General features: G+C 53.7%; 2 protein-coding genes across 2 annotated transcripts in view; one reads left to right on the plus strand and one right to left on the minus strand.

Annotated features, from left to right (window-relative positions):
* tiam2a (TIAM Rac1 associated GEF 2a) overlaps nt 1-12,579 on the plus strand; it is a gene marked incomplete at both ends in the record, with an annotated part of 46,739 nt that extends 34,160 nt beyond the window's left edge. Inside the window, 12 exons of the mRNA XM_084438395.1 lie at nt 2,754-2,978; nt 5,265-5,333; nt 6,439-6,564; nt 7,293-7,401; nt 9,091-9,270; nt 9,397-9,509; nt 9,936-10,044; nt 10,447-10,505; nt 10,642-10,744; nt 10,878-10,965; nt 11,367-11,524; nt 11,855-12,579. Of these exons, the coding sequence (XP_084294521.1) occupies nt 2,754-2,978; nt 5,265-5,333; nt 6,439-6,564; nt 7,293-7,401; nt 9,091-9,270; nt 9,397-9,509; nt 9,936-10,044; nt 10,447-10,505; nt 10,642-10,744; nt 10,878-10,965; nt 11,367-11,524; nt 11,855-12,579 (2,064 nt within the window). The remainder of the gene's footprint in view (nt 1-2,753; nt 2,979-5,264; nt 5,334-6,438; nt 6,565-7,292; nt 7,402-9,090; nt 9,271-9,396; nt 9,510-9,935; nt 10,045-10,446; nt 10,506-10,641; nt 10,745-10,877; nt 10,966-11,366; nt 11,525-11,854) is intronic.
* A 1,514-nt stretch (nt 12,580-14,093) lies between these two features.
* tfb1m (transcription factor B1, mitochondrial) overlaps nt 14,094-14,359 on the minus strand; it is a 25,826-nt gene continuing 25,560 nt past the window's right edge. The window contains exon 8 of the mRNA XM_084438164.1: nt 14,094-14,359. This exon is cut by the window's right edge and continues 954 nt beyond it. The gene's annotated coding sequence lies outside the window, so the exon portion shown is untranslated.

The raw sequence follows: 14,359 nt of genomic DNA on the forward strand, positions 1-14,359 counted from the left end.
GTGATGTTGTTACACAGACACAGACAGACAGACACACAGACACACAGACACACAGACACACAGACACACAGACACACAGACACACAGACACACAGACAGACAGACAGACAGACAGACAGACAGACACACAGACACACACACACACACACACACTCACACACACACACACACACACACTTATAGATACTTTAATGATTCTCCTCGGGGGGAAATTTGTCCTGTTCTATCTATCACCTCTTGGGCTGAGCTTATCATCTCACCATCAGGTAGCTTGCGTGGAAATCTCCCTCTCTGTGTGGATGCGATCCAAAGCTAACGTCAGTTTAGATTCTCTAACCCCACCGTGCGGGGTCGTTTGCGTGCGCGGGTCGCGGGCATCAGGTCGACCGTCCATCTCCCGTCTCCTGGCGTTTCCAGCGCCGGCAGCTCAGTCGGGGCGCCCCGGAGAAGCCAGCGCGCCGCATAAACAGTCCGAAGCAGGGAAACGCAGACGGGAGCTGTCAAGCGCTACCAGAAAAACGGGAGCCGCGGTTCCTGACCGGCGCTGTCGAATCCGCTCGTCTTCCATCTCCTTGCCTCCGCCCGCTCCCGGCTCTGTAATTGGATATTTGGGTTAGCTGTCAAGCTGTCACCTGGCGGCAGTGTGTGTGTGTGTATTTGTGCGCGTGTGTGTGCGTGCTCCTTGGCGGGCGTGGCGCGAGCCAGAGCTCCAGCTATACCCGAGTCATGTTCCCATCGTCTATCGGTCTCTGTCTGCAGACCGCCCTCTGGCCACGCTCTGATGCCGGCCGGCCCTGTTAAGTGCTGCCCAAACATCACAGACTCCAGTGAGCGTGTGTGTGTGCGCGTACAGTATGATAGCTCAGTTTGTGTGCATTCGCCTGCGTGTGTGTGTGTGTGTGTGTGAGTGTGAGTGTGAGTGTGTGTCTGGCTCTGACTCTGACTGTGTGTCTTCTGCGTGGCTTTGTGTGAATAATGCGGTGAGAGAGAGAGAGAGAGAGAGAGAGAGAGTGTGTGTGTGTGTGTGTGTGTGTGTGTGTGTGTGAGAGAGAGTGAGTGTGTGTGAGAGTGTGTGTGTGTGTGTGTAGTGGTTCTTTGTCATTGTGTAATCCATCCATGCAGCTCAGCCCAATCGATGTGATGGTCCCAGTGCAGTGGGGACCTCCTGCTCTCTCAGGCTCATCATTCTTAATGATCAGCCCTCATACTGGGACTCCCAGAGCACTGATGGGTGGTCTCGCCTGGAAAGCATGAGCACACACACACACACAATCACACACACCTTCATAATTTATGTCCAAATAAATAGACACACACACACACACACACACACACACACACACTACCCAGTGGGTATCCTCCCTCCAGATGAGTACTGAGGCTGCGTTGGTACCTTGTCTGCTGTGAGTGTCCTCTCTGTCATTATCTAAGTGATGATGAGCTGCAGTGTGTCCCCCTGTGTGTCCCCCTGTGTCCCCCTGTGTGTCCCTGTGTGTCCCCCTGTGTGTCCCTGTGTGTCCCCCTGCGTCTCTGTGATGCAGGAAGAGCCACTCTGCTCTGCTGCAAGTGACTCACTCAGACATTAATGTGGGTCGGGGTGCTGTGCTGCTGGATCTGCTTTTACCGATTTGTTTGTTTGTTTTGCACGTGTGTGTGCGTTTGTGTGTGTGTGTGTGTGTGTGGAGGCTGGTGTGTTTGTGAGTAAACCGTTGCTGTGCAATCCCACTTGATGGGGCAATATTTGGAAACGGGCTTATGAACAGTATAATAAAGCCTGGCGTTTGAGAGCACACACACACACACACACACACACTCACACACACACTCACACACACACACACAGGCACACAGAGGAGTGCGGAGCAGCTGTTTCGCCTGCCAGGGTGACAAGCAGCTCCCCCGCTTCCCCCCCCCCGCCCCTCTGAAGCCGAGCAGCCTGTCATTACCGGCCCCTCCGAGCTCCCAGCGTCCAATCACAGCGCCCCCCCCCCCCACCCCCCCCTCTCCTCCGCTTGGCGCCGAATTACCGCGGCTTTAGCTTCGCCAGGTTCACGTCAGCTCGTCTTCTAACAGGAACACAGGGACGTCTTCCGTCTCGACTTCGGACAGGTTTTGTCTGATAGTTTCAACGAGTGTTTGCGATATGAAGCAGCGGTGCTGTGTGTTAATCTGCGCTGAAGTACAGTAAGGCTTCTGTGTACCGTGGATGTTAGGCGGCCTTTGGAAATGCAAGACTGGGGGTGATATATGGGAACTGGGCGTCTGTGGGCGGTGCTCTGGGTCTATTAGCCCTAAGTGCACCACTGAGTACTCCATAGGACATAGTACTCCATTCATTATTAGGGGGGGGTGTAAGATACTGCAGTTTCCTTATATAGAACAGGAGATGGATCTGCTGTGAGCGGCCCTCCATTCTATCACAACTACCTAATAGGAAACATGCATCCAGTCAACCTGCACGTCTGTCACTGACTCGCCACCTTCAACCGTGGGCCCTGTTTCAATAGTGAACCATCCTCCCTTCCGCTCTTCCCTGAGGTCACTTCCAGATCTAAGACGCTTGGATAGGTGAAAGCATGCGCTCCTCTCTACATGGGCGTTACCAATTCCGTCATATGCTATCGTTGATTTGTCAAGGGCGGGGATTTAAGGAAACGGACATTTTGAGGGTATTTGCGTCTTATTGTTGTGCTGTTTTTTTTTTTTTACCAGTCTCCTCTAACCAGCCCGTGTCTCTCTGTCGCCCCCTGCAGAGCGTGGACACGGTGTGCACCCTCTACCAGAGCTTCCGGGAGGGCGCGGGTTCCGGAGGCGTGATGGAGGGCAACGGGGCGCGGCCGGGCCGGGCCCAGAAGCAGAGCCAGGTGGGCGGCGGCGAGGCCAACCCGCTCAGGCCCTGCCCCCGACACATGAGCGCCACCGAGAAGCTCCGCAAGGTCATCCAGGAGCTGGTGGACACGGAGAAGTCCTACGTCAAGGTGAGGGACGGGGACGTCCGGCCTCTGTCGTTTCCGCGTCCGGCGGTCGAGTAGGAGGAGCTCAAATGAGGGGGTCTCCCGTGCGTCACCGGAGCCATGTTCGAAAAGCACCATCGTCCATTTTGGCTTATGGAGATGATCAGACGACGTTACTTATAACATGAGGGGTCATTAAACCGCCTAAGATATTGCAGGACTGGTGAAGCCTTTTTACCTTCCTAGTCTTAGGATTCCGTAGCGTTCGGCTGTCTGCGGGGGTCAGGGTCACGGAGCGGCCCCCCCTCCACAGAGTTGTTGTCGTTGTTGTTTATATCCCCGGCTCGTCATCTCCGCCGTGACGCCCGCGCAGTTCAATCTGCAGCTCGACCCTCGTCTCCCCGCCGAACATGAAAGAGCTCCTCTATGATCTCCTCCCCGTCTCCACCATAATTCTGTCAGAGGAGCCTGCTGATTATCCTCCACACTCTCTCTCTCTCCATCTACCCCTCTCTCTCTACCTCTCTCTCCATCTACCTTTCTCTCCCACACACCCCTCTCTCTCTCTACCTCTCTCTCCATCTACCTTTCTCTCTCTCTACCTCTCTCTCTCTCTCCATCTACCCTTCTCTCCCACACACCCCTCTCTCTCTACCTCTCTCTCCATCTACCCTTCTCTCTCTCTACCTCTCTCTCTCCATCTACCCTTCTCTCCCACACACCCCTCTCTCTCTACCTCTCTCTCCATCTACCTTTCTCTCCCACACACCCCTCTCTCTCTCTACCTCTCTCTCCATCTACCCTTCTCTCTCTCTCCATCTACCCTTCTCTCTCTCTCCATCTACCCTTCTCTCCCACACACCCCTCTCTCTCTACCTCTCTCTCCATCTACCGTTCTCTCTCTCTACCTCTCTCTCTCTACCTCTCTCTCTCTCTCCATCTACCCTTCTCTCCCACACACCCCTCTCGCTCTACCTCTCCATCTACCTTTCTCTCCTACACACCCCTCTCTCTCTCTCTCTCTCTACCTCTCTCTCCATCTACCCTTCTCTCTCCCTCCATCTACCCTTCTCTCCCACACACCCCTCTCTCTCTACCTCTCTCTCCATCTACCGTTCTCTCTCTCTACCTCTCTCTCTCTCTACCTCTCTCTCCATCTACCCTCCGCTCCCACACACCCCTCTCGCTCTACCTCTCCATCTACCTTTCTCTCCTACACACCCCTCTCTCTCTCTACCTCTCTCTCCATCTACCCTTCTCTCCCACACACCCCTCTCTCTCTACCTCTCTCTCTCTCTCTCTCTCTCTCCCCATCTACCCTTCTCTCTCTACCTCTCTCCATCTACCTTTCTCTCCCACACACCCCTCTCTCTCTCTACCTCTCTACCTCTCTCTCTCTATCTCTCTCTCCATCTACCCTCCGCTCCCACACACCCCTCTCTCTCTCTCTCTCTCTCTCTCTCTCTCTCTCTACCTCTCTCTATCTCTCTCTACCTCTCTCTCCCTTACACCCCTCTCTCTCTACCACTCTCCCTCTCTCTCCCTCACACCCCTCTCTCTACCTCTCTCTCCCTCTACCTCTTTCTCGCACACCCCTCTCTACCTCTCTCTCTGTACCTCTCTCTCCCTCTACCTCTCTCTCTACCTCTACCTCTATCTCCCTCACACCCCTCTCTCTATCTCTCTCCCTCTACCTCCATTTTCCTCACACCCCTCTCTCTACCTCTCTCCCTCACACCCCTCACTCTCTCTCTACCTCTCTCTCTACCTCTCTCTCCCTCTCTCTGAACCTCCTGTCTGTTTTTTCTCTCTCTCTCTCCTCTCCTTCTTTAATGTCTCTCCGGCGGTGATTTGTTCTGAGGGGGAGGAGAACGCCTACCCAGCATGCTTTGCTGCCGCCACTGCAGCAGTTCTATCTGTAGCCGTTTGTCTGTGATGTTGGCCAGGGTTGGCCTGGGCTTGGGCTGCGCTGCGTCTACAGCTGGATGGATACGTACGCGCGGGCGGCGCCGGGCCCATAAATCCGCCTAATGAGAATATCTCAATGACGCTCTGACAGGCCACACGCACGTTAAAGCGCAGAGAGGGAGAGAGAGAGAGAGGGAGAGAGAGAGAGGGAGAGAGGGAGGGAGAGGGAGGGAGAGAGAGAGAGAGGAGGAGGAAGAACAGAGAATGACAGAGAGAAGGGGGCATAGATAAGGGTATGATAGAATGCGCGTGCCATTGTTTGATGCTTCTCACTGACCGTGTGTGTGTGTGTGTGTGTGTGTGTGTGTGTGTGTGTGTGTGTGTGTGTGTGTGTGTGTGTAGGACCTGAGCTGCCTGTTTGAGATCTACCTGAAGCCCCTGCAGAAGGAGACTTTCCTCACCCTGGACGAGGTAGGAGGCGGGGCCACAGATCCCGAGGGAGGGGGGGGGGGGGGGGGGGGGTGATGCACTAGTGGTCATTAGAGGGCGCTGAATAGATAGAAGACATGGGATTAATGTAGTGTTGATTAAGGTAGGGGGCTGTCAATGAACTCAGCGAGGGTCCCTGTCATTATAGCTGGAATCACTGAAGGACAAATTAGCAGTCGTCTGCCATGACCCTGTGGAATCCCTTGAGACACACACACACACATACACACACACACAGACTACCCCAGACAATCCCTTCTAAATTAATGTGTTAAACTCTTAATTCTCATCAGTGTGCCACACACACACACACACACAGACTACCCCAGACAATCCCTTCTAAATTAATGTGTGTTAAACTCTTAATTCTCATCAGTGTGCCACACACACACCAATGGCCTAGTTCCCTCGCATCTCAAATTAGCATTCCGACCGTGGTCCTTATGTGCCTGTTTCTCTGGGAAAGAAGCCTATGGCTGTGCAGCTAGAGAATGCCAATAACCTTAGCAGTCCTCCACACACACACACACACACACACACACACAGACACACACACACACACACTGTGCAGCTCTCTGCATGACCTCCAACCGAGGGCGTCTGGCAGCAGAAATCCATCGATAGTACTGCTGAGCACCGAGGCAAATTAAAACCCCATTAAGGGACACTCGGACATGTCCGGGCACAGAATCGAGAAGGTTGCATCACCCCAAACTGCTTTTAATGAAGGGGTGTGTGTGTGTGTGTGAGTGTGAGAGAGAGAAAGTGAGAAAGAGAGCGTGAAAGAGCAAGGTCGAATGTGTGTATGAGAGAGATGGTGAAATGTCTGTCCCCAAGTGCCTCTCCCAGACATCGGTGCCCTCGACTGTCTGAGTGCTGCTCTGTGCCGCCTGGCTCGCCGACGACTGACGTGGCTCCTTCTTTCTCCTCCTTCCTCTCTTCCTCCCATCGCTTTCTCCCCTCTTACAACTCCCCCCCACCTCTCTTCATCATCCCTCCCTCCCTCCCTCTCTCCACCCTCCCTCCCTCCCTCCCTCTCTCCACCCTCCCTCCCTCTCTCCACCCTCCCTCCCTCTCTCCACCCCAGATGGAGAGTCTATTCGGCAGTCTCCCCGAGATGCTAGACTTCCAGAGGGTCTTCCTGCAGACTCTGGAGGAGGGGATCGCCTCCTCGCCCGACTTCACCACCCTGGAGACCCCTGTGCAGTTTAAAGTAGGGACACACACGCAGACACATACATGCACACACAACACACAACACAACACACACACCAAATCAGTCTGACTACAGAAGGATACAAACCAGTGATTCTTTGCACACCTCATGGACAGCGTGCGAATTCCTGCACACCACGTAATGCCAGTCACTAGAACTGTGCCCACACACGCCAAACACAAGCAAATGACTCACCTGCCACTGTGGTATTGAAAACACAGAGTGTGCCGACACTCCTTGAGGCGTATTTATTATTGAGGAGATGTCTCATGTGCACGCATGGCTGATTTAAAGCATCGACATGACAACGAGCGGGGTCTATCGATTTTGCGAGCTGTGAGGATGGTATGTTGATAAAGAGGTCTGTAGTCAGGGGTCAGTGTGTGTTTGTGTATGGGGATGTTGGGAGGGGGGGGGGGGGGGGGGCTTTTAAAAGCAGTCCCCTGAGACGGGAAGGTGAGAGAGGTCAGGTCGTGACTTTCCATGTTCACACTCTTTTACTCTCTCTCTCTCTCTCTCTCTCTCTCTCTCTCATCTACCATGATGCTCTCTGGTGCTATCCGTCTCTCTGCTCCTCTCTCATGCACCATCTCGCTCTCCACCAACCTCTCGTCACACTCCCTTTCTCTCTTCCCTCTCTCTCTCTCTCTCTCTCTCTCTCTCTCTCTCCCTCCCTCCCTCCCTCCCTCCCTCCCTCCCTCCCTCCCTCCCTCCCTCCTCTACAGAAGCCGCTGTTCTCCCTGGGGAGCTCGTTCCTCTACTACGCCGACCACTTCAAGCTCTACAGCGGCTTCTGCGCAAACCACATCAAGGTCCAGAAAGTTCTGGAGAGAGGTACTGCAGTTCTCTTTGCTCATTTCCTGCCAAACACATGCATGTGCGCCCCCCCCCCCCCCCCCCGCCCCCCCCCCCCACACACACACACACACTGACACTTACCTCCACATTGCATCATCTCCATCATTTTCCAGCACTCTGTCTGAATTACATGCTAGGTTTGGTCCCTTAGGTTAAAGCATGAATTATTCACCGTAGTAGATGTTCCCGAGTGAAGCCTCTACTCTGATGCCACTCTGCTTCACATCAACCCCCATATCTTTCCCCCATCTCCTCCTGCCACGCTCACACAGGCCGCTAATGGGATTAATGCGTGCCAAGGCCCAAGGCTTTTTATGGCCCAAAAAAAAAGGAGGATTCCCCCACTTTGCAAGAAACGCTGGAAGCTAGCCGGGTATCGCTGCTGCACTATGGTGATGGAGCATTAAAAGCTAACTAAGCCAGGTGCGACGTATTAAAAAATATAAAAAAACATCCAACGCTGACAGGCCCGGCGCTAATAACTCCTGGCGTCCCGGCGGGTGTATGACAGATTCTAAATGCCGAGGGTGATTTACGCCCGCGGCGCTGGCTGGCCTCGCTCACGCCGCACGGCGGGCACACTGCCCGGCGCCGGATGAATGACGGAGGGAAGGGGAGGGGGGGGGGGGGGAGATGAGTGGAATTGCACCCCCGTGCCTCTTAAAACGGTCCCATTACAAGATTTGCACGGGGGCTTTCCTCGATGCGGGTAGCGCTATCGGGTTTTAATGGAGGGCTGGCGGGCGGGCGGGGGGCGGACGCTGGCACGCGCTCAGACGAGGCGGACTTGGGAAGAAGCGCGGTCGGAGCTGACCCGGCACTGATGCTGTGGTGCAGTGCAGTAACTCACAGACAGTAGGACAGTTCACCAGCAGAGCACAGCGGAGCAATACACCGTAAAAAAAAGGTCATTCAATCACAGGGTGTAAGAGATCAGTGGCCAGACCACAGTTACAGGGCATAAACACTACTGTACATGCGCACGACAGCACGGCGGATCACACTTGGCGTTTGCTGGAGTTGCGTAGAGGATCACGCACAGTGCAAGACAGTGACGCAAGAATCACAGTTGCACGCGCGAACACGAACCTGGCACGGCCAAGGCGTTGATCAGAATCTGTCAGTGACTCTCAATCACGTTCTGTTTGTTAATTGCCTGCCAATTACTGTACTCTGCAGTGTGTCAATGGGGCTGTCCGTCTGCGTCTCCGCGTGCTAATTAATGCCTTAATTGCGTCCCACGGTCTTCACTTAAAAAACACGTCACCGACGACACCCTTTGAAAAGTCGCGCAGAGCGTCACAGTGCCACTATGTCACCTAATATCCGTCATAGGCTATATTCATATTTTAATAGTGTGATACTGCTGTGTTTTTGTACTATGCTGGTGTTCTGAATGCTGTCTGCGGAATCAGAACACGACGCCTACTCTTCATGTCAACAACCATGTTTTACTGTAACTGCAGTGGAGTGTTGGCATTCTTACTGCAGTGGTCATGCTGGGGCGAGGAGGATGTAGCCTCTATCGCCCCCTGCTGGATCGATGGTACTGCACCAAGACACAATGTCGCGGTCCATACCAGTACAACCATTACGCCAACCAAGCTATGCAACCTGCGACTGAAAGTGGACAGGGTGAGTCTGACGGTTGTGTTACGTCCGCAGCCAAGACCGACCGGGCCTTCAAGGAGTTCCTGGACGCGAGGAACCCCACCAAGCAGCACTCGTCCACCCTGGAGTCCTTCCTGATCAAGCCGGTCCAGAGAGTGCTGAAGTACCCCCTGCTGCTCAGGGAGCTGGTGTCTCTCACCGACGTGGACAGCGGGGAGCACTACCATCTCACTGGTACGCACACACACATACACACACACGCACATACACACACACACACACAGACACACACACACACAGAGCTACATACAGAGGCACACACTCACGGCACATATCCCCCTGGCTCTCTTGTGCCTACAGAGGCCCTGAAGGCCATGGAGAAGGTGGCCAGCCACATCAACGAGATGCAGAAGATCTACGAGGACTACGGCTCTGTATTCGAGCAGCTGGTAGCAGAGCAGAGCGAGAAAGAGGTACCCTACCCGACCGTTCAATACACATACAGTAGCTGCTATAATTCATTCATTCATTCATTCATTCATTCATTCATTCATTCATTCATTCATTTAAATGCTGTGGATCTACTGTATCCATCTTAGACTCAATCACCACAGCACTTGTTGTAGGTTACTAGTTGTCCCCCTCTCCATGTTGTTATGCCATCTTATCCTAAGTTGACACAGCATTACATTATATACATGACTTTCACAGCCAACACCAATCCGCTGGCTGTAAACATCCCGAGTCCTTTGCCATGAATAATTAACGCGTGCCCAACATAGAGAACACTTGTTTGTAGCACACACACTCAGTATTCCCTCGTCTGGAGTTCCTAGTTTAGGCGTCTCACATCGAGCCCACAGCCGTCTGACCAGGCAACTCCGCCCCCTCTCTCCCAGGTCACAGAGCTCTCCATGGGGGAGTTCCTCATGCACTCGTCCGCCGCCTGGCTCAACCCCCACCCCTCCCTGGGCCGCATGAGGAAGGACCCCGAGCTGACCGTGTTCGGTGAGTGAGACCGCCGCCGTCGCCGCCGCAGCACAGCGGCATCATGGGAAAACAAGTTCCCCCCCCGCCAGAGCCAAAAGGCTGTTGGCAGTTCCGCCCGGCACTTTCTGGAAATGTCATGGTCTGGGTGGTTCCAGTGGCTTCGCTGGCGAGTTCCAACAGTGCAACAGATGGAAATGTCGACACAGTTTAATCAATTGTTAAATGTTTTATTAAGCTTCCCCGTAGTATGTAAATGTATAAAACGTATTCATATTCCAGTGAATGACATGAATTCACATATCTGACGTGCTTCCGAAGCAGCGTCGTCTCTTTACTGTATGTACAGTAAGGTGTACGTATGCCAGTTGTTTTCAGAGTAGCGATCGCAGCCAAAACGTCTCCTGTCGTTTCTCCTATCAGTGTTCAAGAAGGCCGTGATTCTGGTCTACAGGGAGAGCAACAAGCTGAAGAAGAAGATGGTGAGTCTTCTGTCTCTCATCATCATCATCATCATCTCTCTCCCTCTCCGTCACTCTCTCACACACTCTCACAGCGTTGATGCTCCTTTGTGATGCAACATCTTGTGTGTGTGTGTGTGTGTGTGTGTGTTTACAGCCCACCCCTCGCTCTGCACACTCCCATGGTGATCAGGACCCCGTCAAGTTCCGCTGGCTCATCCCCCTCTCCGCACTGCAGGTCCGACTAGGCAACACTGCAGGTGAGAGGGACAGCAACACACACACACACACACACACACACACAATCTCCCACTCACTACTACACACCACTCCTTCGAAACCACTTCTTGATTAAAAGATCTCGTCTACCCCCCACCCCGTCCTCTCCTAAAGGGACAGAGACCAACTGTATCTGGGAGCTGATCCACACCAAGTCTGAGCTGGAGGGGCGACCGGAGACCCTCTTCCAGCTGTGCAGCAGGTGAGAGGGCGGCTGGACCTTATTACGGCTAACGAGGGGCCTGTCGCTCACCACACCACATCACCCCCCAGCTCCCTCTGCCACCCCCCCCCCCCTTCTCTGTCCTGGGGTACATAATAAATTCCACCCCTCTCTGCTCCCCCCCCCCCCCCCTCTGTCCCGGGGTACATATTAACCCCACCCCCCTCTGTCCTGGGGTACATATTAACCCCACCCCCCTCTGACCCGGGGTACATATTAACCCCACCCCTCTCTGCCTCCCCTCCTCTGACCCGGGGTACATATTAACCGCACGCCTCTCTGTCTCCCCCCCTCTGTCCCGGGGTACATATTAACCCCCTCTCTCCCCTCCCCTCTGTCCCGGGGTACATATTAACCACCCCTCTCTGCCTCCCCCCCAGCGTCCCGGAGTGCAAGGTGAACATCATCAAGGTTCTCCGCTCCGTCCTCAGGGAGAACGTGAGGCGCCACATGAGGGGCGACCTCGCCCCTGCCGAGAGGGGCGCGAAGGAGCGCCTCGCCCCCCTGCACTGCACGCTGCCCTCCTCCGCTAGGATAGGTGAGCGCCTCTTCCTCGCCACGGGGACCCTAAAAAACATCAGTGTCTGACATCATAAACGCTCTTCTGGATGAATGGGCAAAAATAGGCAAAGATCCCCACAGACACACACTCCAAAATCTTGTAGAAAGCCTTCCCAGAAGAATGGAAGATGTTATTGCTGCAAAGGGGCGGACCAACTCCATATTAATGCCTATGAATTTAGAATGGGATGTCGTAAAAGCTTCTGTGGGCGTAGTGTGTAGGTGTTCCCAATACTTTTGTCCATATACTGTATATTACGCTTGTCCAGATTGAGTATCGGGACCTGATGGAAGCTCTCCCCTCCAGGTTCCTCCAGGGCCTCCTGGCTGTGCCAGCTCCCCACGCCGGACCCCGCCACCCAGGCCGGCGCTCTCAAACCCGGGCCGCCCGACTCTGACGAGGGCAGCCTGGGCAGCAGCACCCCCAGCTCCTCCGGAGGCCCCTCCTCCTTCACCACCGCCATCACCACCGCCGCCTGCCCCCACGCCAAAGTCAGGTCCCTCCCCCCGCTGCAGGCCCGCTGCAGGCGCGCCTCGCGCACCCGCCCCCGCTCCACCCCGGTCAAAGAGTCGGACATCCTCGGCGACGAGTCCAGCGGCGGTGGGCGGAGGGAGAGTCGAGAGAGCGTGTCGCCCGCCAGCGCCATCGAGGCCCAGTTCCTCCACCTGACGCTCTCTGAGCAGGTGGTGGCGGCGGCGTCGGAGCGCGCCCCCGCCTCCGCCCCCCGCGTCCAGCCCGAGTGCGCCGAGGTGGACACGCCGGAGAGCCGGCCCAAACTGACCCGGGGCCGCTTCAACGTGGTCAAGAAGAAAGGCGGCAGTCTGCGACGCAGCCAGGGGGCGCTGCTGAGCATGCGGGAGCACAGCAGGTCCCTGGACAGCCAGACGGACGGCGCGGCGCCGGCTGACCTCAACGCCCTGCTGGAGAGGGAGTTCAGCGTCCAGAGCCTGACCTCGGTGGTCAACGAGGACTGCTTCTACGACCCCACCGAGGGCGCGGCGACCACGGACGCGGGCAGCGCCCCCTCATAGGGTCAGGGATGGCGAGAGAGATAAGAGGAGAGTGGGGTAGACATGCGAACCAAAAGCTCTGACCGCCCCTGCTCCAGGGGCTGGGAAACCCCCTACTTCAAGGGGGGTTTTCAGGGTTCTGCTGTGCCTCTGCTCCGAAGCTGAAACTGTCTCATGTGAGAGAGCATGGTAAACCCCAGCACCAGCTGGCTACTGTATGCCCAGGCGTGAGGGGATATTCTGACGGAATAGAGAGACACGTCGTTCCCCCCCGCCGGGGAGACGAGGCGACTGAAGACCTGACGGTAATGACTGCAATGAATCTGCTGAGCACTGATGCACAACTAAGCTCCGCCCATCTTGTTGGGCCTCTCTCTCTGCGCCGCGCCCCGCCCCGTACGAGTGCGTCTCGGTATTCTCAAGTGGCTCCCTCTCCTCGCCTCGGTTCTCCTCTTCCCTACCATTACTATTCCGCTCATCTCACTTGCCTGGTCTAAAACCTAAGAAAGGTCACGGTAATACAGTAAATGTCCACAGGAAATGTGCCCTTCAGGTGAGGGAAATGAGGCGGGCGGGGAAGGAAGCCACTGTTGATTATCGAGACCCCACCCTAAGAGCTGTTGTTGGACCAGACTTCCTGGCTTACAGGATGTCTGTTTGAATGGACACAGATGGACATCGATTTTATCACAACTCTGCCTTGCTGTATTTTGTGCACTAAGTACACTGTTGGCCTATAATATTTGAAACATTTTTCTTATATGTACGTCATGGAATTATTTTTTTTAAGCATTTTTTATTTATTGATAGGTTTAATGTTTTTATTGCTGTGCAATATTGCAGCATATATTGGGTGAAGGCTTGAATTATAGATGGGAAGTTGACCGTCAGGAAAAGACTTGTAATACAAAATAATTGCAATACAGTGTGAAGTTTTTTTTTTTCCTGCATTCTTTAAATGTATTGAAGAGGAGAATGGTTGTCATTCTCTCAAGATTGTAACTTCCGATGTACACATACTGCAGGCATTGTCAAGATAAAACTGAATGATGCAATAATTTTGTCGAGAAGTGTGCATATCTCTTTTCTACGTTTGTATGTGTCTTGTATATACTATTTTTTTTTAGCTGTACTGTAAATTAATTTGAATCATTGTATTCTCTTTCACATACTTGACTTTGTATAGGAAAGAGCATATCTTGCAATAAAGTGTCAGGTACAGTGGTTAAGGAATATTTTATTAAGGTACATATCGGCCATTACATATTGAAGGTTGTGAAGAACTAAAAAAAACAGTCCTACGATCTCCCTTTTTGACTCCACTGTAATATGCCTTTAACAATGCTAGCATACCAATGAATGTGAACGCCCCCTTTTCATATGAAATTGATTTTTTTTTATATAAATAAAAGTTATCTGTGAAACGACATCTCGTGAGACGTTACCTCAACCATTCTTTCAAAGGCTGCGCCAGAGCGGCGCCGCGTCTCTTGATTTTCCCTCAGTCCTCAGCCCGCTGACGGCTACGGCAGAGATGAGACGAACGTTCGCTTTATTCCCAGATCTATCCCAAGGATGTACATGGCGCCTGTCATTGATGGGCTGTCAAAAAGAAAATGGAGAGTCCTTTCTTTGTCATCAGAGCAAAAAAACACTTACAGCATGTAGCCTATAATGCCACACGGGACAGTGTAGGAAGATGATAACTCTCAGCCACTCTGGACATGACATTACAGGTCGTGAGACAAAAGAAATGTATGGCAACATTTATTTTTCTTCATGTTATATCACCGCGGGACAA

Source organism: Borostomias antarcticus (assembly GCF_949987555.1).
Source record: "Borostomias antarcticus genome assembly, chromosome: 5".
In the NCBI taxonomy this organism is placed as follows: domain Eukaryota; kingdom Metazoa; phylum Chordata; class Actinopteri; order Stomiiformes; family Stomiidae; genus Borostomias; species Borostomias antarcticus.